Here is a 25,112-nt window from a genome sequence, read left to right on the forward strand (position 1 = left end):
TTACATTTTGATTGTGGTGTTAATATAAAGTTATGCATTGATAAATTTTGTGGGGGTATAATTACCAAAAAATAAAAAATTATTAAATCACAGAACCTACATATTACATGCCATGCTACATGCATATACAGAGATTGTCTGTGAGTGATTTTTTTATCAAAAAAATTAATTTTCTGATCGTTATTTTACTATTTCAACAATAAAATTTGACTTATTCTCTCACAAATGACGTCCACTTTTATCCGGATGGTAAAAAAATCAACACTCAAAATCAGTTCAATACGCAGTATCCACCTATAAATGGTCACCATCTCCTTTACCAAGCACCCCTAAATCAGAAATCCCTTTACGCCTTCATCTGCGAGAAACACACACATGGAAGATGACGACTTTGGAGATCTCTACACGGACGTGCTCACAACGGCGTTTCAAGCCTCCCAGCCGCAAAATGATGCGCCGGCAGCTGGAAGCAAATCGACGTCGTTTCAGGGTCGCTCGATTGATCTGAACGTCAATAGTGATGATGAAGAGATTCCGTTTGAAGCTCAAGATTCTAAAAATTTTAATTCCCAATCTGCCGATGGATTGAATTTGAAAGTCGCAATCGAAGGAAAAGCCCTACCCGAAACGAGAGAATTTGATTTGAATTTGGACTCGAATCAAGAGGGAAAGGGAATTCCAGGTTTATCTGGGAACGAGGATGGTGAGGTGAAGTTTAGAGCCAGGGTTTTAGAGAAGAGTCAGGGGGTGAAATTACCGGAATGGACTTCCGCAGGCTCGAATTTTACAGCGGAGGAGGAGAATGATATTAATATCGTAGTGGAAGAGGGGGACAAAAAAGACTATGACTTGGTCGAGAAAGATGAAAACATGAAGAGCATAAATGAAAACACCAATAATTTAGGGGACCAGAAGAAAGAGAGTGTTAATCTCGCCAGTGAAAGTGGAGCTGGAGAATTTGGCTCGGAGCCAATGATTCCGGGATTGTCGGGTGAGCGAGAGAATCGTGGGGGAGCAGATTTTGAGGACGAGTGGGACAGTGAAGAAAGTGAAGATGACTTGCAGATAGTGTTGAACGACAACAATCATGTGCCAATGGGAATGGAAAGAATGGCGGGAATGGATGACAATGATGACGATGATGGAGAACCACTGGTGATCGTTGCGGATAATGGTGACACAGGCCACCACCACTTGCAGATGACGGAGGAGCAAGTGTGGGATGGTGAGGATGTGGGGCCTGCGGCAGAGGGAGAGAGGAAGGAGTTGGGTGAGGCAGCCAAGGCAAGTGGAGGAGGTGCCGCGGCTGCAACAGTAGTGCAGCCTAAGATTGGGTTCAGCAATCATGCTTACCATCATCCTTTCCATTCACAATTCAAGGTCAGCATCTTGTTCGATGAGAACTTGAAATGTAAATTGGATTGTAGTTGTACTTGCAATATTTGTATGATGCAAGTGTGGAAACTAGTGATATTGAAGTTTATCAGTGTTTGTTATACTGATGGGTTTAACAATTGTACTGACTGTAATCTTTCACTGTCAATGAAATTAATTACATTCTTCATGAAACTAGTTCCAACAGAGTGCATTCATTTAGTAATGCTAGTGATGTCTGGAAAGCTAAAATCTTTGGTTAAGTTGAAAGTTATCTATCAATTAAGCAATTATCCACAGTTTAAGGGACTTCAACAGTGGAGCAGGGAGCCTATCGAGTTTGTGGCCAGGCTATATACTGTACAATCCGCAGTTTGCAGATAGGCAATGAATTTGTTCCATTCTAGTGCACGTGAATACAAAATCTTTTCCTGGTTCCTATTGCCAAGAGCACTTATCAGGAAATAGTTTTTTTATCCAATACGAGTCTGAAATGATAATTGTAAAAAGTAACACGATAACACGTCGAATGCTTAATCACTAGAACTCAGTTTTTTGGATGCTTCTCTTAGTTCTGTTTTCTGTCACTATTACTCATATAAGGTCAAAAATGATTTCTGAAACATGCCAGTATATTTTGGTATGATGGATGGATTGTTTTAGGCATTTGAAATTCTGGTAAATGGTCACTGACAGCACTCCGGTATGAAGAAGTCTTGAAAACAAACCGCAATGGATAAAAGATAATTTCATTTAAGTCACTCTAGGAAGCTTTCCACATTTTCCCCATAATCTGAAGTCAGTATTAGCCCCTGTTTGACAACAATTAAAATAAATTTTTTTCTCAAGCTCATTTTCAAGCACACATTCTCAAAATAAAATATTTTGCACATAAAACCTTGAACTTTTTCTTGCTTTCTAACCATACATTCTCAAAAAATTCACTATTTCAAAACTCAATTTCCCCAAAAAACTCATTTTAACGGTTGTCAAATAGGGGCTTATTGTGAATGATGTATGAAAACAGTAGAATCTTTTACCCCACTTGACTTTAAAAAGACAAGGATTTTTTGGGAAGCTAATTTTGGTTAAGTTTAAGTTGAATTTGTCTCACCTAGACTTTTATCCATACAAATTTCTGTTATTTCATCCCTAATATCTTATGAAGTCCTATCGCACTTGAAACAAAATGTGACATGGTATGGAAACAACTGAAACTGCTTTTTCACGCGAGTTCAATTGATCAAGAATGATTCTTGTCATGTCCATCGACAGTAATGTCTTGTATTTCCTCTCTGTCAAATTTTGGGATCTAGACTGTAGGGAAATTTTAGAACTTCACCAATTCTATCAAAAACATATAAAAATTATAAACCTATAATAATTATTTTGGCAACCACTATCTGGTGCTTATGTTATTTCTATCCTATCCAGTACTTAGTCTACTGACTAAATTCTCTTGCTACGTCTCCGTAGGGTCTGCTTACATAGTGAAAGATAGCTGTAATTTGGAATTTTGAATTTTATGAGTTTGGAAGCTCACTATTTTTTGATTTGTTCTAACTTAGAATTATATTGCTTGAAAGCTTTACTGCATTCTTTTAACTGCTTCCTCAACTACTAACTTCTTTTTCTTTCCCTTCTTTTTTTTTGACGGGGAACCATTTAGTACGTGAGACCTGGTGCAACACCTATGCCTGGAGCAGCTCCCGTGGGACCTGGTGGAACCGCTGGTCAAGTTCGTCCAGCTGTCTCCATTGGCCCTATTGCTGGACGTGGTAGAGGTGATTGGCGACCATCAGGAATAACTGGTGCTGTCCCCATGCAGAAAGGTTTTCGTCCAGGTTATGGAATGCCTGTTTGGGGAGCTAATGCAGCGGGGCGTGGTTTTGGAAGTGGATTGGATTTCACTCTACCATCACACAAGTATGTTATTTAGGTGCATGTCTGAGCTTCAATACAACTATATTCTCGATTCTTTGTTGTCACACTCTTGTCTGTGTTTTCTTTGTGTGTCATTGAATCAATAATTCCAAATGGCGTATGACTGCGTGATGGAATGAATGAGTGGGACTAACATCATTTTTTAACCCGTTACCTGCAAAGCTTGCAAGTGTCTTAAAAGTTACAACTTTTATATCCAACTGCAGTTTCTTTACGAAGTTAGGCACCTTACTACTCAATAGGAACATCGTAGATTGAATTTGGATCTTTCATGGTGTCATTATCATTATTTTCTGTGTTCTCAGGCATTGTGACTAATAATCTTTTCATTATAATTAATTTCTGTGTTCCCAGGTATTGTGACCAATAATCTTTTTTGTCGGTAGCAAATAATTCTTCCCCCTTTTTGACCAACTCATATCTTCTTTTCTTTGTGAAAAATTTGGCAAGATACGGTATGAAAGTTCTGTGTAGTTAAATTATATCCAAATGAGGTCCATTCCCCCAGTTAATCAATTGTTTCTAAGTCTCTAGTCTGATGGCCGCCCCTTTTATGTTATACACGCATGTACGAGGACATACACACGATCATAACTCATAAATTTACAGTTTCTTTAGTGGATGTGACTAATAGTTGGGGAACCACTACATCAGTGGAGGACATTTAAGGGAAGTGGGTAACCATTTCTGCAATTGCATTTATAAGAACAATGTATAATGTTATTGGGTAGGTCATGGAGAATATAATTAGAAATGTGCGCTCCATTTTGTCCATGGCATTGACTAATTATTGCTTAGTTCCAAGTTAGGATATTAAATGTTAGGTTGAAAAATAAGCAGTGTGGACTCTCGTAGAATATGTGCTTAAAATCGTATTTTTTACTAGGTCCACAGGATACATTTTGCAATGAATTGTTTAAAAATGATCGTCAAAGAAGTGAGCTGTTAAAAGGGTTGCTATCTTTTTCTATTTCTTAAATCTTTTCCGCTTGCTAGCTCTTTGATCATCCTTTCTTTTCTTAGCTGATGAGCAACATGCATTATCAGTAATATTTTCACTTATTAAGGAAGAAATTGGCACGTGTTCTTTCTTAAACTCTTTCTCTCTACCTCGTGTCCTCTCTCTCACTCTTGTCCTCTCTGTTGATGTAAAAACATTTGAATCCATTATCCTCAATAATATGGACTTCCATAAATTAATCGAGGTTGGTTGGCAGCTGTGTAGTGATGAATGTATCTTGTTACGCACTTTCTCAGTGTTTAATTCGGATTCTGCTACCATTTCTTGGGGAGTGGCTGGTACACCTTCTAAATTGTCCCTTGCTCTCTCTCTCTCTGGCGTTTGCAAACATTCACTATGGCACATCTGATCAAAAGGAGTCAATCTTCTGGTAAAGAATTAATCCTACTTTGCCGATAAAACTATTGTAAACAACTTTGCCAATTATTCCACAAAATGCTTCTTGTGGTAGGATTTTATTGATAAATGATCTTTTTCACAACAAATTTATTAGGAAAAAGGTTATCATTTGTTTGTCTATCTGTCGTTAGCATTGCATGTCCCCAACCTTTGTGCTGGGAATGTGACATACTGAAGAAGAAAATCTGCGCATAGTTGTTTTGTTGTGTTTGACCAGTGTTTGAATATATATGCCAAAAAGATGAGTTGTTACATCAGTCGAGTTTTGTGACAACATGGTATAGACATCTCGTTTTTTCGTGGTATTATTCTTTCATTTTGGCATTATCTGAAAATATAGAACCTGACACTAGACATTGTTGTTGGACCTCCTGCTTAACCTTTTACTTTCCATGCGAGTTTTAAGTGCATTTATAGATCTTTATTATCACAATGGTACTGCATTGTAGCTTCTATTATTACTTCAGAATACTGGTGCCCCGTGTTACATCTGGCTGTCAGACGTTCTAGTAATTCTTAATAGGTTCTTCTGTTTTGTTTTGGAAACAATTCTTAAAATTAGTTTCATTATGCTAGCAGTTGTATGTGGTCTTATTCACATTTTGAATAGTCATTATTTTTTTTTGGAGTAAAATATGAACATCTATACCCATGGTCACAAAAATGTTTCTTTCTACAATTTACACTTGTTTGGTTGTCCTGATTAGTGATCTTATGTGATGGTGTATCCATTTTTTTTGAGTAAAATATGAACATCTATACCCATGGTCACAAAAATGTTTCTTTCTACAATTTACACTTGTTTGGTTGTCCTGATTAGTGATCTTATGTGATGGTGTATCTATTTTCTGCTGATGACCCCCCCCTCTCTCTCTCTCTCTCTCTCTCTATTAATAGGACCATATTTGAAGTTGATATCGATAGCTTTGAGGAAAAACCATGGAGACTTCTGGGCATCGATGTCTCGGACTTTTTCAACTTCGGTTTAAATGAGGACACTTGGAAAGATTATTGCAAACAACTGGTAGGTTTGAGTTTGCATTGGCTCCCATGCTTATTTAAGTTTGTTGAGTGTGAACCTTTTTTGTGCTTATTTGTTTATCGATCCATGGAAGTGGAAGCTAAGAAGTTGAAATAAAATCTTTAGGAACAACTCCGCATTGAGACGACTATGCAAAGCAAGATTCGTGTTTATGAAAGCGGGAGAACAGAACAGGTAGTTTATTGCCCTTAGCGCTTGCGTGTATGGATATACGTCATTTGGACACTATTTGTAAATGATGCTTTTCTGTTACCATCCTTTTGATTAAGAAAGTGTTCACGAGTTCTATTTACTCTACTTTTCTCTTTTCGCTTGCTGTTGTATTTTAGGAGTATGATCCTGATCTTCCCCCCGAGCTTGCAGCTGCAGTCGGCATCCAAGATATTCCATCTGAAAATGCAAATCTTAGAACAGATGCTGGTGCAAATGACTTAGAAAGAGCATCAGCACGTGGACGGCCTCTTGTACGTTATGTATTCTACGTTTTCTTTATGATTCATGTTGGAGGAGATTTGGAAGCTTTTTATTTATGCTACCTAGGTTTAGGATCTCTATGGGATAGCTTAGCCACTGTCTTCTTCACTTAATCCTTTTTAGAAAGTCATTTTCAGCTATGCCTTGCAAAAGGGGATATAAAATTTCTTTGAAGTTTCTGTAAGCAAACCTGTGGTAGTAATATACAGAGTTTGTTTGTTATCAAAATCATCTTCTCACCAGCTTTCATTTGATACTAGCCTGTTGGCAGACCAATACCGGTAGAAACTGGTTCTGGCGATCGTCTCCCATCCATTGACACCAGGCGTCCACGAATGCATGATTCAGATGCAATTATTGAGGTGAGCAGTCACCTTCTTCTCTTGGCACTGAACTAATTCATTAACATCATTGCATCTGTATCACACTACTGGTGTTTGTTGGCAAACAGATTATATGTCAGGCAGATGACGAAGACATCGCTGAGCAACAAGAAAATGATCCTCCAATAAAGGATCTCAGAGGGGATGATGAGACCGATGACCTTCCGCGGGAGGATACTGAAAACAATGATGGCTTTTCACATGCATATGATGGTCGCAAGAAGGAACTGGTTGGAAGAAGTGCACAGTTCACAAAAGCTGTTCGTGACGATGAGATTGTAGGAGACCATGCTTTTCATTTACAGTCAGAAGCACCTAGGAAATACCATACTGGTCAGGAGTTTGGTGTCCCTCAAGAGGAGAGGTAGTAAAATGTTGTATGCATATCTGTCCATTATTTCCACGTCCACTTGTTTTGTTTTCCTGTGTCTTTAAATCTATGGTTGACTGGTGATGCTTCTCTCTATGCAAACCGCATGCAAATTTGATGACATTCTAGGAAGTATGAGTTTGCTTGATATTAGACATGGTTACCTTGTAGAGTGTTCAGTAGCTGCTTTGTGTAAAGCTGGATACTAAATTTAATATACCTGTAAATGAAAGAAGCCTAATTATGAGGTTTTATATAGTTGATTTCACTGCGGAAAAAACACGTTGCTAGAAAGGTTAAAAAGTACCTAATAGTGGAAACTGGGGAAATTTAGAACGGTTGGAGCCCATTTCTAATTGACATTTAGATTATTATTTTGAAGGATGCTTAAATAGTTTTGGGATAGGAAATATTCTTGTAATTTTCTGTCAGGTGTTGTACTACTCTTTTTTGTGAGATTGCCACATCAGTAATATTAACATGTCGAATGATGTACCTTTCCTAAAGGAATTTGGTCAACTTCCTTTCCAAATTATCTGTTCTGATTATCTCGTTTGAGTTTAAAATCCTTCATGTTGTCATTTACCTTTTTTTCTTTTGTTGTTCGCAATAAGAGAAAGAAGTCTTAGAATCTACTCTATCAAATATAAGTCTATAGTTAATGCAGCTTAGAGCTTATTTGTGCCCCATTTTTGGTGTAGAATGTATTTTGAAATGGCAGATTGATGGAGAATGTGTGGTTAAAAAATAAGGAAACTGTAGAGAAATTGAATGTTTATTTCTCGAATAATTATACAAAATCACTAGTTACAATTTATAACACAAAGGAGGTTATAGAAAATGAAACTTCTAAAACTAGTAAGAAATCAAATACTATACTATATACAACACTAATTATGGTAAGGAAATAATCTTAAATCAATGGAGCCTAATTTTTTCCTTCCTCCTTATTTGATATAATCCGGTCTTCCACAGAAACGTTTTGGGTTTGCGTGTAATTTTATTTTATTGAAAAATGTATGGTTGAAAAGAGAAGAGAGAAAAATGTATTTTGGAAATAATGAGGATCAGACAAAGGCTTAGTTTGGTTTTTCATTTAATAATTAGTATAGAAATACTTATACTAATTATTTGAAAATCATAATTCTTTAAAATTCATTTTCAACCACATATTTTTTCAATAAAATAATTTTGGATGTGGATGCATAACTTTTCCTTACTTTTTAACCAAATATTCTCAAAAATGAAAAATCAATTTTCACTTCAAATAATCTCTCCCCAACAAATGCTAAATTCACTCATTTTAAACAACTTGCTTCTTGTACTATCTAAAATGCTTTTAAATTTCTTTCACAGGCGGACAAATGGAAGAGCAGGTGTTGGGTCCCCCAGTATGGCTTCTGGTGAAAATGAAAGAGAAAAGCAACATGGTGATAATGAGAAGGAAGAATCATTTGACAGTGGGGATGGTAATCACAGTCCTATGTCATCTCCTGTCACCTTTGGGTCTGCAGGTGAGCAGGCTGTGAGTGATAGGGGTAATATTGACGATGATTTGGTAGTGGATGATGGAAGCTTTGAAATGGAAAGGGAGGAAATGGCTTTGGATGCAACCACAAAAATTGATGTGCAGGAAGAGGAGAATTCAATGCATTCTACAAAGAAACAAGCACAAAGTTCACGAGTGGAAGAACCTTCCCAAGAAAATGATGGTGGAGAAGACTCAAAGGCTGCAAGAAGTAGTGAAAACAGCAAACCAAGATCAGAAAGTAGTAAAGATTATCAGAAGTTCCATGACAGTGTTGAGGACGAAGTTCTTCAGGATGATCGCTCTTTGGGCACTGATAACATCAGGAGACTGGTGGTATATGAGGATAATGAATATAGGAAAGGTCATCGTGACAGACAAGAAATGAGAAGACACCGCATGGCTGTGAAAGGGGGAGAAGATTCCTATGCACGTAGAGGTGTGGATCCTAACTCATTGGTTCGGAGGCATGTGAAAAGTGAGAGTATAGACCGACGAAATGAAAATGATGTTTCTGAAGGAGGCTGGCATCGAAGAGATGAGGATATATATGGGAGAAGGATGAGACTCAATGACACGAGAAACGGGGAGCATGGTGGTGAAATTGGGTCCAGGCATCGGAGCAAGGTTAGAGAAAGTGAGAGGGGTGAAAAACATGAGTATCAACAGCCAAAAAATCAGTTAGACAATAGCAGCTGGAGGGGAGATAATCCTGATAAAGATTTGGGATCAAAACAGAGAGAGAGGATTGATAATTTCAAGAGACGGAATGAAAAAGTGGATGATCTTCACAGCAATAGAAGTAAGGAAGAGGTACCTTTAAGTAGGGAATACACCGAAAATGAAGGAATCTCGCATAATCATAGAGAAAGTAGCAGCCGGCGGAAGAGAGAAAGGGATGATGGCTTGGATCAGCGAAAAAGAGATGACCAGGCCAGATTGAAGAATGACGATCTACATTATGTTAGATTAAAAGAAGAAGGATCATTTCAGAGGGAGAGGAATGAGAGGCAGAGAGAACGTGATGAATGGCATAGGCTTAAACCGTCCCATGAAGAAATTTTATCAAGGAGAGAGAGAGAAGAAACACGGGCAGGAATGAGAAGTGCGCGAGGGGCTGAGGACAAAACATGGACCAGTCATTCTAGAGGGAGAGATGAATATAAGGGATCTGGTAGAGAGCATTACTTGAAGGATATCGGGCGGCAGAGTGAGCAACTTAAGAGAAGGGATCGAGCTGAAAATGACAGTCTTTCACAACATAGGGGTTATGAAGATGTTTATGCACGTGTGAATCAACTCAGTAATAATGAAAAAAGAACAAGACATGAAAGGTCTACAACTCATGAAGAACGAATTGCCTTTGCTTCTGACAATTCTAGGCTGCATGAAAACAAACACAAAGAGAGCAGTAGAAAGAGTAAAGAATATGAGAGCGGATATCATAATTTCTTGGTCCCTTCTAAGAGGAATCAGGATGAGCACAGTGGACAGAGAAGTGAGATGGTATGTCTTTCTTTAGACCCAATATAATAGCATTCCATGCAGGCATAGCTTCCAGTAGAAACTCTAATTATGCAATGAGTTAATACTCCCAACTTACATAAATTGTATAACTAGTAATATTTTGATTATCTAGAAATTGAAAAATTGGTTTGATATTTGCTGACCTGGTATTCTGGTTTTCATATATGCTTGCCTGTGTGTTTTCCCCCCCATTTTTGTGGGGGTGGGGGTTGTGTGCAAAGGGTATATAGAAAGGAAATCTGTATTCACGTGACTGTTTTTCACGGGGTGCCTTTCTTCTTGACACATAAAAGGAACACTGTGCGGCAGTAGTCTGTTTCGCTAGACTACCTTCTGCCTTTTCTCGGTCGCGTCGGGACGAAAGAAAATTTGATTACAATTTTGTAGAAAGCTTACAATAGAGAATTTGAATACATTGAAAATAAATTGAATATTGATTGATGAAAACTGAACATTACAATTGATAAAAGCAGAAAATTACAATTGCTGGTGTAGGGGGTGGACACCAGTGAGCTCGAAAGATTTTTGAATGACTAATACATCCTATAATAGCATTTTGAACAAAAATCTAAGTGACAGGAGTAGACGTTTAAAAGATGAGGAATCATACTAAACGTTTACCAATATGAAAGTTATTTTACAATTGAAATAACTATTACAATGAAAAGAAAATTACAACTCAAACTTGAAGTAATATTTACAATGTGCGGCCGAAGTTGGGCAAACTGCGGCTGCGATAGTGTCAAGGGGCTAAGTAAAGCTGCAGTCCTTGACATTCTCTCCCATTTGTTTTGGCGACGTCCTCGGTGCCATCAATGCATGATATGCTTTAATTAATGGTTTGAAAGCTCCAAGATCTTTTTCTCTTTCCCAAGTATTTTCCTTGCTGCTGTATCCCATCCATTTGACCAAGTACTCCTGATGATCTTTTCTAGAAGCTCGAGTGATTCGATGGTCAAGAATAGCTTCAGCAACCTTCTTTTCAGCTTTCTTCAGTTCAAACACAGGTTGCTTTGGCTCATGTCTAGATGCGTCCTCCTTATCCGCAAAGTATGGCTTCAACACACTAACATGAATGACCTTGTGGATTTTACACCATGAAGGGAGTTCAACTCTGTATGCAACTCTTCCAATTCTCTTCATGATAGGTAATGGTCCAATGTATTTTGGCGACAATCTTGAGTCCTTCCCTCTTGTTTGTAAACATTTCTGTCGGGAAGTTTAACCATTACCAGATCTCCAACATTAAATTCAATGAAACGACGCTTTAGATCTGCAGCCTTTTTATACCGTTTTTGAGCTTTCTCAAGATAACTCCGAGCAATTTCAATATTTCGTTTTCACTTTTGAGAAAAGTTCTTTGCTTGAGGGGACTTGGTACTTCGTTCGATATCCACTGTATGAGGGAGTAGCGGTTGCTGGCCAGTAACAATCTCAAAATGACTCTTATTGGTAGAAGAGCTCTTTTGGGTATTGAAGCAAATTTGGGCCGCATCCAAAAATTTTATCCAGTTTTTCTGCGAAGTAGAGATAAAGTGTAGAAGATATTCTTCTAGCATAGAATTGAAGAGCTCCATCTGTCCGTCAGATTGTGGGTGAAAATTAGAACTCATGTTCAAAGTTGAACTAAGAAGTTTGACCAACTCAGTCCAAAATATGCCAGTGAAACGAGGATCTCGATCACTGACGATGTCGTTAGGTAGCCCCCAGTATTTGACAATATGTTTGAAGAAGAGTTGAGCTGTCTCTTCCGCAGATACATACTTAGGCGCTACAATGAAAGTTGCATATTTTGATAGATGGTCCACCACGACGATGATAGTGCCAAAATTTTCAACTTTTGGCAACCCAATAATGTAGTCCATCGATACACTTTCGAATGGTCGGGTTGGGACAGAAAGGGGCTCCAGCAAGCTCGCCTTTTTCTGATGATCTGCCTTATCTTGCTGACAAATGAGACAGGTTTTTTCATATGTTGCAATGTCGTCCCGCATTTGAGGCTAGTAGTATGCACGTTGCAGTAGTGCACAAGTGCGTTCCTCTTCAGGATGCCCTGCCCAAATTGTGTCATGGCTGTAATTAGTGATTTACTCAGATCTCCGTCCTTAGGAACATATAGGCGGTCTTCCTTTGTCTTCACTAGTTCCCCATCGAGCTAGAACTGTCGAGTTTTACCTTACTTGATGAGGTTGACCAAATATTGGGTAGCCGGGTCCTTCTCCATAAGTGCCCGAATTTGGTTTCTAGTGTTTGTGGAGACTGCGCTCCCTGAAAGAGCAGCTACGGAGCAAATGGCAGCTAAATCGGCCCGTCGACTAAGAGTATCAGTAACATGATTACTAGAGTAGGGACGATACCTAAGAAGCACCGACACGGACACTGTGTCGGACATGCCGACACGCGATTTTTTTAAAAAGTTCCGACACGACACGTCGCCGACACGTTGATTAAAAAATTTTTTTTGTTTATTTTAATTTTATAGTCTAAAGTATTAATTTTGTGTACTTATTTAATCATATATATAATGATAAATAGAAATCAAACTTGACATTAAATTCATCAATGTTTCTTAATGACATAAGTTCAAAAAGTAAAAATGAAATTAATTACATCATTCATCTTGAATCTCTTCAACATCTTCATCTCCATCAGCAAATACCATCGCTTCCAATTCCGGTTCGTCTAGAGATAAATTAGCGACTTCAAGCACACCAATATCTTCAAATGTATCAAATGCATCTCCACCGATATCCCACATTTTAGTCTCTCCTTGTGAGTATTGCGCACTCCTCCTTGACAAGAGACGAAGATTGCTATGGACGAAAATCAAATCTTCCGCACGTTTTGGAGTTAGCTTATTCCGTTTAAGAGAGTGCAAAAAGGAATAAGTACTCCAATTTCGCTCACAACACGATGAAGAAATGGTTGCCCCAATAATCTCAAAGCATAACTTTGAAGCATAGGCGTGCAAGCACCATAAATAACCCACCAAGTCTTTGGGTCCAAGCGGTAACGATCATGGATGGATTCAAAATCACCAAAGTCATCTTCCATAGTTGAGAATTTGGCATACTCCTTATTCACCATAATACGCTCTTCATTTGACAAGTACCTCTTAAAACATTTTATTCTTTCTCTTGAAATCTCTACATCTCTATGTGGAGCAAGTCGAGTGGGATCCTCATTAAGCCATTCCTCGCTATAGTACCTAAACAAGAGGAAAAAAATAAAAAAATGACAATTCATTCAATAACTAACTAAACATATTAAATATTATGATAATGTAAATAAACATTAAATGTATGAATTAAATTTAAAAATTACCTTGGATTTAGGGAATGAGACAAGCAATGAAGTGGAGTGTTATTTTTGTTCCAACGATCTACAAGTATCCGATGAACAACATTGTAGAATGATAATTCCTCTTCTTGAACTTTTTTCTCATTTCTATAAATTATTCCTCTCACTTTCTCAATCATTGTATTCCACATGTCGTAAACCAAGTGAAGGCAAGGTTTATCCGTATCACAAAATCTAAGCATGTCATAAATGGGAGAAGTGAAGGAAAGAACATAACTTATAGAGTCCCACCAAAGATCATCAAACACTTTCAATTTTACAAAACTTGCCTTCGTCATGTCATCTTCTCGATAAAGTGACCATTTTTCACTAATAACCAAAGCTTGAAGACCACGTTGAATAAGCTTAAATCTTTTTAACATGGCAATAATAGAAGCAAATCGTGTCTTCGCTACGGAAAGCAACTTCAAAGGCACAAATTCATTAAACATTGCTAGTCTCATGGAATGGTTCATGATAAAATTTTTTATAATCATTACATCATCATGAAGATTAGTAATCCAATTGCATTCCTCATATGTAATCAAATTATTTTCAACATTCTTTGCGGCACAAATGTTCTTCAAAGCAAGATTTAGTGTGTGTACAACACATGGTGTCCAAAAAATATGAGGATACTCCAATTCAATTATTTGTCCGGCACCTTTGCAATTTGGAGCATTATCGGTTATTACTTGAACCACCTTTTGATGACCAATTTCATTTATAACCTCCTTCATCAAGTTAGCAATAAAATATTTATCTTTTGTTTCACCGGAACAATCAACCGCTTTTAAAAACATTGGTCCACTCTCGGTCACCGCCATAAAATTAATTAGTGGTCTTCTTTGTGGATCACTCCATCCATCACTTACAATGGTAACTCCTTTTTCCACCCATGTGCCTTTAATTGGATTTAATAATCTTTCCACATTTTTTTTCTCTTTTTGAAGAAGAGTAGTTCTCAACTTGTTGTAACTGGGAGGCAAATATCCCGAAATTCGACTATTGGAAGCAAGAGTATAAGAACTAATGTAATAAGGATTTCTTGCAAGAGTAAAAGGCAAACCACTTGAATAAAACATTCTAGCAATTTCGAAATCCAATTGGTCACGTGTTGTCACATTAAAAGCATTTTCTATTGCACTATTCTTTCTTTTCCTTTCCTCCAAAACATAACAATCCTTAGAACCCATATTATTCGATGGCAATGGCACTCTTTTCCCCGCTTTAGTTTGCATTCTCAACTTGGCTTCATCTTCCATTTTTTGCATTTCACATATATCTTTCATAGTTACTTTTCCACAAGCCCCAATTCCATAGCCTTGTAATTTTAACAAATGTGCCTTCACTCTTGTGTAAGAACTTGTCTTAGTTGCATTACAAAAATTACATTGCCAAATAATGTTACCATCCTTTTCATTAAATTTATCAAGTTTTGTAACCTATTTCCAAAGAGGTTTAGACAAATCATCATTCATAGCATTATCACTCATAACTTCAAAAGAAAAATAATTTCAAATACTTAAGTAAAATAGGAGTGATATTACCCGAAACTTGAAAAAATATCTTCTTCTTGATCTTGCAAATGATTCTTCAAATGTGGATTGATGAAATTTTTGAAAAAGATGAAATAACAAAAAAAAAACTTGGATGTTCTGAAATTTTCGCAAGTTACTGACTGAGGAAGAAAATGTTTGTGTTGTTATATAAGTTTGATTTGTTGTTGAAGGGTAAAATGGTACAAATTGATCAAATAAAGTATTGTACATTATTTTATAAAGAATTACATCCATTCAAAAGATACAAAACGTGTACAAAAGGAGAAAATTTACAGTGGTGGGCCCACAAATTGAAATTTGCTTTGATAAATCATGACTTTTCATTTCATTTCAGCCGTCTCTTCTCTCTTTCTTTATGTCTATGCCTGACAATCAACAGGTAACAAGTTCTTCCTCTTCCTCTTCCTCTTCTTCTTCTTCTTCTTCTTTTTCTCTTTTTTCTTCTTTCTTTTCACTGGTTTCTTTTTTTCAGCCCACCAAAGCCACACGACTCCGTGACTCTGACACGCGTTGGCGACGTGTCGGACGCGTGTCGGTGTCCGACACGAGTCGGACACCGGTACGTCGTCGTCGGGAGCGTGTCAGCACTTCTTAGGACAATACTCTAACATAAAATTGAACTCTGAAAGGAATTCCTGTCAACGTGCCTGTTTGCTCGATAGTTTTGGTTGGAACATGAAGTGACTAACTACAATATTATCCGCCTTCATAATAAATGGAGACCCAAGCAGATAGTGATGTCATCCTCCGAGACAATGGACTACTGCCAACAATTCCTTTTCATGTGCCGAATAACGACGTTCTGTCTGGTTTAAGTTCCGGCTCTCATATGCTACCGGATGTCCTTCTTGCATGAAGACTCCACCAAGTGCAAAATCTGAAGCATCTGTATGAATTTCAAATGGTTTAGCCATATCCGGTAAGGCTAAAATCGGGTTCGTCCACATAGACTTCTTCAACCTTTTAAAACCAGCTTGGCATTGGGATGACCAATCTCAATCCTTATCCTTCTTTGTCAATTCAGTAAGTGGCAGTGCAATTTCTGAGTAACCTTTCACAAATCTTCGATAGTAATTGCATAACCTAAGAAATGAATGTACATCATGTACGATTTTTTGTGGTTGCCAATCTTTGATGGCTGTAACTTTCTTCGAATTCATGCGGATTTTACCTTGTTCAATAATGTGATCCAAGAAACTGATAGATGTCCGAGCAAATGAGCATTTCGACGACTTAGCATGAAGTTCATTCTCCCGTAGCCGATTAAAAACTTGCCTCACATACTGGACATGTTCCTCCAATGTCTCGCCGTAGATTACTATGTTTGCCTCTTTCAATGGGACATCATCATTTTCAGCAACTCGATGCGACAGTGTGTTGCACCGATGTGAAAATGCCCCAACTACGTCCTCATCCTCTTTAGAGTCGGTCTCACTATGATAATTAGTCTGCGGGGCCTCTTGCTTTGAACTTGACCTGCCACTTGCTAACTGACAATATGCATTCACCATCCGTTTCTGAGGACACTCCGACACCCGATGAGGTCCTTCATATAAAAAGCACTTTAATTTGGGAGTGGCATCAGTTCGGCCCTCCATTACTTTTCCTTTGTTACAGTTGTTACTGTTGCTGCCGTTAAAATTTTCTTGACGGCTATTATGATAGTTTCCCTGAAAGTCACGGGTGCTTTGATAGGCTCTTTCTCTATTCTGAGAGTAACACTCTCCTCCATTTTGGTTCGAGCTGGGTCTGTAAGATCTGTTACCACCTCCAATTGCTTGATTACTCCTCGAAGGTTGATCTTTTCTAGATTCTGTTTGGTAGTCGCTCAAGCATTCAGAGGCTCCCATGGCCGTGCTCAAATCAGTGACCTTCTGTCTTTGAAGTTCCGTGCGTGTCCACGGTTTCAACCCTTCCATAAAGGTGAATAGCTTATCCTTTTCCGACATATCTCGAAAATTCAGCATATGCCCTGAGAAGGATTTCACATACTCCTTGATACAACTCGTGTGTTTCAGGTCTCGAAGTGCTCGTCGAGCCTGATACTCGACATTTTCCGAGAAAAACTGCGATCTGATCGCTTCCTTGAGGAGATCCCAAGAATCTATTCGAACCCTGTGGGCCTGAATGTCAGCATATTTGGTTCGCCACCATAGTTTTGCATCTCCATCCAGATACATGGTAGCTGTGGTTACCTTTCTAGCTTCGTCTTCGATCGAAGCTACGAGAAAGTACTGTTCCATATCAAACAAGAAGTTTTCGACTTCTTTTGCATTACGTGCCCCTTCGTAGGTACATGGTTCAGGAATTTTGAGTCTAGGAGCATACTCAGGTACAGGAGCTTGCCATTGCCCACTGCACGTTGGAGTACCCGCAATTGAGCTCTCAACGCTTCTATTTCATCTTGCAGATCAGGAATGATTGCAGCAGTTTCAGTCATTGCTGCGTAAGCCCTTTGGCTTTCATCCAATTGGATGTGTAATCCACGAATCTCGAATTCGACCATCTTGACTTTTTCCTCGAGACCTTCCAAAGTATAGCACAACCTAGTAATTGTCTCATCAAGCGCATCCACGCGCTGTTTAGTAGTACCCTTCTTTTGAGGCTCTACCACTTCAGTGGTGTAGGATGTAATTGAATCCATAGCTTTCTTATTGAGGGTCGTGAGCCGCAGCTCTGATACCAACTTTTACGGGGTGCCTTTCTTCTTGGCACAGAAAGGGACATCGTGCGGCAGTAGTCTACTCTGTTAGACTACATTCCGCCTTTTCTTGGTCGCGTCGGGATGAAAGAAAATTTGATTACAATTTTGTAGAAAGCTTACAATAAAGAATTTGAATATATTGAAAGTAAATTGAACATTGATTGATGAAAACTGAACATTATAATTGATGAAAGCAGAAAATTACAATTGCTGGTGCAGGAGGCGGATACCAGCGAGTTTGAAAGATTTTTGAATGACTAATGCCCCCTATAATAGCATTCCGAACAAAAATCTAAGTGACAAGAGTAGACGTTTAAAAGACGAGGAATCATACTAAACATTTACCAATATGAGAGCTATTTTACAATTGAAATAACTATTACAATGAAAAGAAAATTACAACTCAAACTTGAAGTAATATTTACAATGTGCGGCCGAAGTTGGGCAAACTGCGGCTGCGTTAGCGTCAAGGGGCTAAGTAAAGTTGCAGTCCTTGACACTATATTAGGAAAAGGAGAATTATATACTGTTTTATAGCCCCCAAAAAAAAAAAAAAAAAGACAGCCCCTATTTGAGCCCCATTTTCTGCGAATGCATTTTGGAGAATGTGGGGTAAGAAAATTTTTGGGTTTTTGTGCAAGACTATTTTATTGGGAAAATGTGCAATTGAAAAAGAGTTTGGGGGAAAAATGAGCTTTATAGAATGACGCTCAAACATGGGCTTAATTGCTCGAGGATTATAAAAATTAGTAATGATGCCTTGGCAATCTGAGAGCTTCAAAAACAACTATCATCTCCACTTGCAGAAAACGAGAAAGCTTATCCAGTCATGTGCTGGAGTCTTTCGTCCTCATGTTTTAGGTATTTCAAAAGCAACCTGACCTTCTCTCTCTTTCTCTCTCTCTCTCTCTCTCTCTCTCTCTCTCTCAATGGTATCGGTTTTGTGGTTCCTGTTTGCTGAAAAAATAGCTATTCATGTATTTGTCAATATGACATACCAAAGATATGCAGTTAATCATCTCTAGATATGAGACGTCTTTAAATTTATACACACTGGATGTTACATTCATATCATAGACGAATGCATTTGACCTGCCTATTCTTCGAAACAGATGTTTCATAACTTGCTAGACTAGCTTCCGATCACACAATACATTTTAGGCTTATACTTGATATGAAGTGTATTAGGATAGTAGTAAACATGTATCCCAAAGATGCAGTGCTTGAATTCAAGAAAAAACATTGTCATGCACTTGGGTTCATATTTTTGTGTTGTCTTTAAATTGCAGTTTGGCTCTCAGAAGTCGGTCAAGAACTTCTGACAATACTATTACGAGTACCTTTAGAATCTCTATGAAGCGAATACTCTTAGGCCCTGTTTGAGCCGCATTCTTTTAAAAAAAAATATTCTTAAATAATGATTTGACATCATTTCAACCACACATTCTTCAATACGCAAATCCAAAACTTTTCTTCATTCTTTAACCACATATTCTCCATCAATCTACTATTTCAAAATACATTTTTTCAAACTAATGTGTTAGCCACACACCATCTCTTACCTTAATTGAATTTCAGAAGATTATTGGTTAGGAGCATATCCATTTGGGAAAATTGCAGTCGAAGTATCAAACCTTTCGTTTATTAGCAGACTTTGCCCAAACCTTTGATTTGTGCCACCGTGAGTACCAAACCTTTAAAAAATATGCAGCTCAAGTCCAAAATGACGGTTTCCGTCTGTTTGACCCCAAAATCCGTCAGTTGACCCCAGAAATTAAAAATCTGATTATTTTTCCCAAATACAGCAAGGCAATTTGGACATATCACATTTTTCCTATTAAATTAAAAATTAAAAAAGCAAAAAGAAAAACCATAACCCCCCCACCCCATCTCCTCCTTCCCCAACCCTCCCCCCCAACCCCATCTCCTTTTTCCCCAACCCCCTCACAATTGGAGCATAATTCCGATGACTTCCGACCACCTAGACCACCGAATATTGGTACCGTCGGAAAGCCCTTGACCTCCTCTTCAATTAACACCGATCATCTCCCCATAAAACCAGTGGATTCAGTCGCAATTAATCAACAAAGTCAGCTGATAAAACTGTCGGAATCACCACCTCTGGTCATCTCCTTGATCGGAACCCAATGCAAGTCGATTGCCCACCGAAATCTAACTCCAACAATGGTCCTAATCAATTCCAAACAGTACAAAAAGACATGGAATTAACAACAACAAAATCGCTGGTCGCGATCGCGTAGCTTGCGCAACAGGGTCCGAAAATCTCAGATTTCGGTGCCATTCGGTAGACCCATGATTGCAGACCACCATGGCTAACCTCCTCTCCACCTAGCGCACCTTGCCCAGCCATGGGTCAAGTCCAATTTGTTCCAAAATTAAGCGAATTCATGGGTGCAATTAGGGGCTGTGTGCGATAACTTCAGTTCTAGGGAATTTGATGTTTCTATGTTGCTCCAATTGTTCAATTCGATTATCCAAACTTCAATTGGTGATGGAAAGGTCATGGGTAATCATCCAATTGTGCCATTATTCTACTGGTAAAGGTCATGGGTAATCATCCAATTGAGAAAGAAGGAGATGGGGTGGGGGGGGGGGTTATGGTTTTTCTTTTTGCTTTTTTAATTTTTAATTTAATAGGGAAAATGTGATATGTCCAAATTGCCCTTACTGTATTTGGGAAAAATAATAAGATTTTTAATTTCTGGGGTCAACTGACGGATTTTGGGGTCAAACAGACGGAAAACGTCATTTTGGACTTGAGTTGCATATTTTTTAAAGGTTTGGTACTCACGGTGGCACAAATCAAAAGTTTGGACAAAGTCTGCTAATAAACGAAAGGTTTGGTATTTCGGCTGCGATTTTCCCTATCCATTTTGTGCACTTTTTTTGTCGTCCCCTAGATACCAGTGTTTTATTTATTTATTGTTTTTATTATTTTTTTTTTTAACTCAATAATTCTGAAAACAGTAATTAAAGAAGAGGGTATTCTCAAAATATGAATTTTGAAATCATGAATAGGAAATGAAGGTATTCAATGTGGGACCAACAGATTAGAAGGCTACAAAAATTGTTGATAATGAACACATGCAATTAACAAGAAATGAGCCTTGAGAAGAAAGAAAGAGAAGGGAGAGAATTAAGAAAATAGAGGGAGAAATATGAGTTTATTCAATAAAAGTCTGACTAATAATACATGTGTCACTTCATAGGTTTTAATCTAATCTATTTTAAGTAAGAAATAACTAATAAAATACTAGGAAATATATAAAGCCCACCCTAATTACTTGACCTAAAATAAGTATTTTAAGTTGGAAACTCTTCCATATAACATGTCTAGGGATCTCCATCAATTGTTTTGGTTGTTTAAAGCATAGAAACTTAGATTTCTAACACCTTGGCAATTTTTGTACTATAGTGCAAGTTCAATGTGATACCATAGTTCTTTAATTACAGAAATTTCGCAAGGTGCAGTCTTAATCGTGAAAATAACCAAAGGAAGATGAAAGGGAAAACTCATGTTAGATTGAAGTAGAATCTAGTATTTTTGCCTTGTGCTTTTCTTTTTCCCCGTCAAAATAAATCACAAGGTAGCTTCATGAATGATGGGAACCACTTCAGTTACTTCACTTTTAAAAGTAAAATTGATGAACTGCTTACTTCCTTTTTAGTTTAACAATAGAATAGAAATATATTTGAAATGAAATGGCAATAAATGTTTCTAAAAGGTAAGTATTTTACCTTTTTCCCTCTTATCTGCTCATATTCTGCTCAATCTTATAATTTCCTTTCTCCAACTATTCAAATGTGATGTATTATGCTCCAATTTTATTCCATAGAGCAGAAGGTGGTGCCAAATTAATAATGTTATAATGTATAATTAGAAAGAAGAGAGAAATTTACTGGATTCTAAATGTTATGCGATAAAGGGAGCATTATCCATATAGACACCAAAGGGAACTATATTTGACAAATACTAAACAGCATACAAATTCTTGTGTGCCCATCTTTTGGGTCACTCAACTAATTAGTAGGTAACTGAAAATTCATCTAAGTGAATTTTGTATTATGGACGGTTTACTTTATAGATTCTGTGGTGATATGTGAGTGAGGTCAAATGGCAAGATTGCCATGTTAGGAATGCAAAATCATTCTCTTAAGTTTTGGCATAGACCTTGTTTGAGATCCATTATTTGGGGAAAGTAGATCTTGAAATAGTTATTTTTTGAAGAATGCGTGATTAAAAAGTGGGGAAAATTTTTGGGTTGACGTGTAAAATTTTCTTATTAGAGAATGTGTGGTTAAAAATGAGTATGGAGAAAAATAGATTTTTGAAAATGGAGCTCAAACAAGGGCTTAATCTGTTTACATGTCTTCTGTTCTTGTATCTGAATAAATCAATATGTTGCACTCGTTAATTTCTCATGAGCTGTAAAAGTTTTAATTCGCTGGACTATTTTTTTTATTTTTTTTATATAAACAACCTACTTCCTCATTGTTTTATGTTCATATCATTACAGATTCCTAACTTGGAACTATAATAAGTGAGGTGATGTGCTTTTTGTCATTGTAATGTTCACATCCTTTTCCCTCTCCTTTTGGTGTATGGGTGGGTGGGGGTGGGGGAAGGTTCGAAGAGAAGGGGGGAGGGGAGTGAGAGAGATGTCTTATTACTTGTATCATTGACATAAATCACGATTTAATAACTTCAATTGTTTTTTATACAGCAATTTCATCTGATGAGAATTCACGGATCTGGAGCCTCACTGTTAACACTAGTTACAGTCTATAGATCAATGATTCCAATCCATCACACACAAGTTTAACTACCATTTATTGATCTTATGGAAATTTGCAGTGCATGGTGAATCTGGTGGTGGCATTGCATTACTAAACCACCGAGGGTCCAAATCAAGAATGCAATGCTCACTTGGACAGAAATGAACCAAAAAGCTAGAAAATGAACTATCAAATGGCTCTTTAGATAACGACGTGGAGTTTTTCTAGATTAATAATTGCTCCAGATGCCCAACAAATCGTTCTTTGATTTATTTGGATTTTGATAATTTTCATGCTGGCAGCTGTGCATCCTTTTCTTCTTTTATGGCTTTTTCCCTATTTTCTCCCATTTACTGGTATAAGCTTTCCCTGTCTGTCTGTCTTAAAGATTGTTATTTTTCTTCACTCTCCACCTTCCCCCTTTAGGTGAAATCGAGAAGCAGAACCGATCAAGAAAGCAGTGAGAATGAGATCCGTGTGAATCGCCATTCTTCCAGAAAGCACAAGGTGGAGGTCTCATCAGATGAGGAGCAGCCTAGCTCGAGGCAAGGACGCTCTAAATTGGAACGATGGATGAGCCACAAGGACAGGGATTTTGGTATAACTTCCAAATCATCTACTTCGAAGAGTAAAGATATAGACACGCACACAGCCAGTGGTGCTTCTTTGGTCAACAAACTTCCCGATGAACCTTCAAAGCAGGTGGAAGATAACACCCAGCCTTCATCTAAAGAGAAAGACAGTGGAGGTGCAGAAGTCAATGATGCCGATACAAAACCAATGGATGACAGACACTTAGACACAGTTGCAAAGTTGAAGAAGCGAAGTGAGCGTTTCAAGCTTCCCATGCCAAGTGAAAAGGATGCCATGGTGATAAAGAAAATGGAAAGTGAACCTTTGCCTTCAGGGCAAATTGAAACCCAGCCAGATTCAGAGATCAAACCAGAGCGTCCAGCACGAAAAAGGAGGTGGACTGGAAATTTGAAGTGAGCGGAAGAACTTTGGTTGATCTTTAATTCATCTTCCCCAATATATATCTGCTTTGTACGCTTTTTTACGGTCACAGCATGCATAGTTGGCGACCTGCCATTATCCTGTACCTCTTTAATAGAATGACAGAACTGTAATCATGACTCCGTGGCACATACCTTTCATTTTGAGTACATGTATACATGATTATGTGTAACATTTACACTGGCTGCTGATTGGGGCTAGCTATAACTTTTTAGTTGCTTATGGCTCTATTTATAGTGTACTGCTAGTGGACAAATAATCTTAGGATCTGGCCTTGCATGAAGATGAAGCTCCAGGAATGGAGATTTTTTTGCTTGTCTTCTTCAAAATTAGAATGTTGAGATATGGAGAATACACAAAACCAGGGAATGTATGAGAATGAAGCTTTCGACTGCAGATGAGACTGTGGGTGGAATATGATTAGAGCTAGAAAAATATGGTTGCTAATGTGTTGTATTGTATGTGGATTAGTTATCTTTTACTTTTTTATTGTCTTTTTCTGAAGCCAGTGAGATATAGAAGTATTGAAAGGAGGAAATTATTATTCTTCAGTGTCCATGTTGAGATTGAATTCTATCAGTTTTACGTGTTTCTGAATTTTATCCGATAGGAAATTGCAGAGCTTTTGGATGTTGAATTTGCCAAGTTGATAGTAATCCTACATGTTTGATCGATTAGAATTGGCAATATGGGATGCTAGTTTAAAAATCTTGTTCCTCGGTGAAATTCTGTCCAATATTACATCCCAAAGATTGAATTTTGCTGTTTAATTCATTGTCCATTCTCCGAGAGCCAGTGAGTTTTGATGTATTGACCTAATTTGTTTTGTAATGCTCTTCCTTGTTCTAATGCGAGTCTACTTCAAAGTAAATCCTTTCTTATCTTAAAAGAGAGAATGTGAAGTTTACTGTTCATTTTTGTCATATAAATTTTCACATGAAGTTGGTTTGAAATTGATTTGGCAATAGTAAATTATTCAATTCAATCACAATGTAGTATGTCACCATTTTCACGCGTTATTTCATTGCAATGTTACTTCCATTGCAATATTTCTTCATTTTTACACACTTCACTTCATTAAATCAAATACTATGCTATATAATAAAGAAACAAAACTAAATATAAAGTTTATAAAAAAAAAAAAAAAGGAAGGAATTATAGGCAAAAATAGAAAAAAAAATTATTAAAAAGTTTTTAAATTAAATTGAAATAATTAAAATTAAAACTAAATATTATTTAATTCAAATTTAACAAATGACGTTCTATCATAAAGAATGAATAAATATTATTTAAGTAAATAAATAAAACAAAAGAAAGTTACAAAAATTAAACAAATGATATATAAATATCATTTAATTAAAATTAAAAAATTTAATTTTATAATAAAGGAAAAGAATTAAAAAGAATTTTATATCGCAAAAAAAAAATATTTTTATAACATGAACAAAACAAACATAAAACAAAAATGAGGACAAAATTCTCACCGTGGGCGGAGAGGGAGATTCTCTTCTTTTAAAAGGAGAGTTTCTCCTCTCCTTTCAAAAGGAGAGATCTTTCCGTGAGATGCCTTTCGAAAGGAGAGTATTGACTACTCTCTTCTTTCAAAAGGACAGACACCCTCCGTGAGACTCCAT

The 25,112-nt window shown here is 37.4% G+C and overlaps 2 protein-coding genes across 2 annotated transcripts; one reads left to right on the forward strand and one right to left on the reverse strand.

Moving 5' to 3' along the window:
• Positions 1-315: 315 nt before the first annotated feature.
• LOC111389198 (FIP1[V]-like protein) lies at positions 316-24,123 on the forward strand. The gene is made up of 9 exons (XM_023014085.1): positions 316-1,380; positions 3,044-3,300; positions 5,636-5,762; positions 5,886-5,954; positions 6,110-6,244; positions 6,515-6,616; positions 6,706-7,001; positions 8,364-10,041; positions 22,891-24,123. Exons 1-9 carry the CDS (start codon positions 376-378, stop codon positions 23,452-23,454), a joined length of 4,233 nt encoding a protein of 1,410 aa, XP_022869853.1. The 5' UTR covers positions 316-375; the 3' UTR covers positions 23,455-24,123.
• On the reverse strand, positions 12,501-14,831 carry LOC111389199. Its single transcript, XM_023014086.1, has 2 exons — positions 13,387-14,831; positions 12,501-13,270 (listed from the first exon to the last, which is right to left on the reverse strand). The coding sequence occupies exons 1-2, from the start codon at positions 14,691-14,693 to the stop codon at positions 12,913-12,915; spliced, it is 1,665 nt and encodes a 554-aa protein (XP_022869854.1). The 5' UTR covers positions 14,694-14,831; the 3' UTR covers positions 12,501-12,912.
• Positions 24,124-25,112: the final 989 nt, after the last annotated feature.

The sequence above is a fragment of the Olea europaea genome, unplaced genomic scaffold, assembly GCF_002742605.1.
Source record: "Olea europaea var. sylvestris unplaced genomic scaffold, O_europaea_v1 scaffold568, whole genome shotgun sequence".
Classification (NCBI taxonomy): domain Eukaryota; kingdom Viridiplantae; phylum Streptophyta; class Magnoliopsida; order Lamiales; family Oleaceae; genus Olea; species Olea europaea.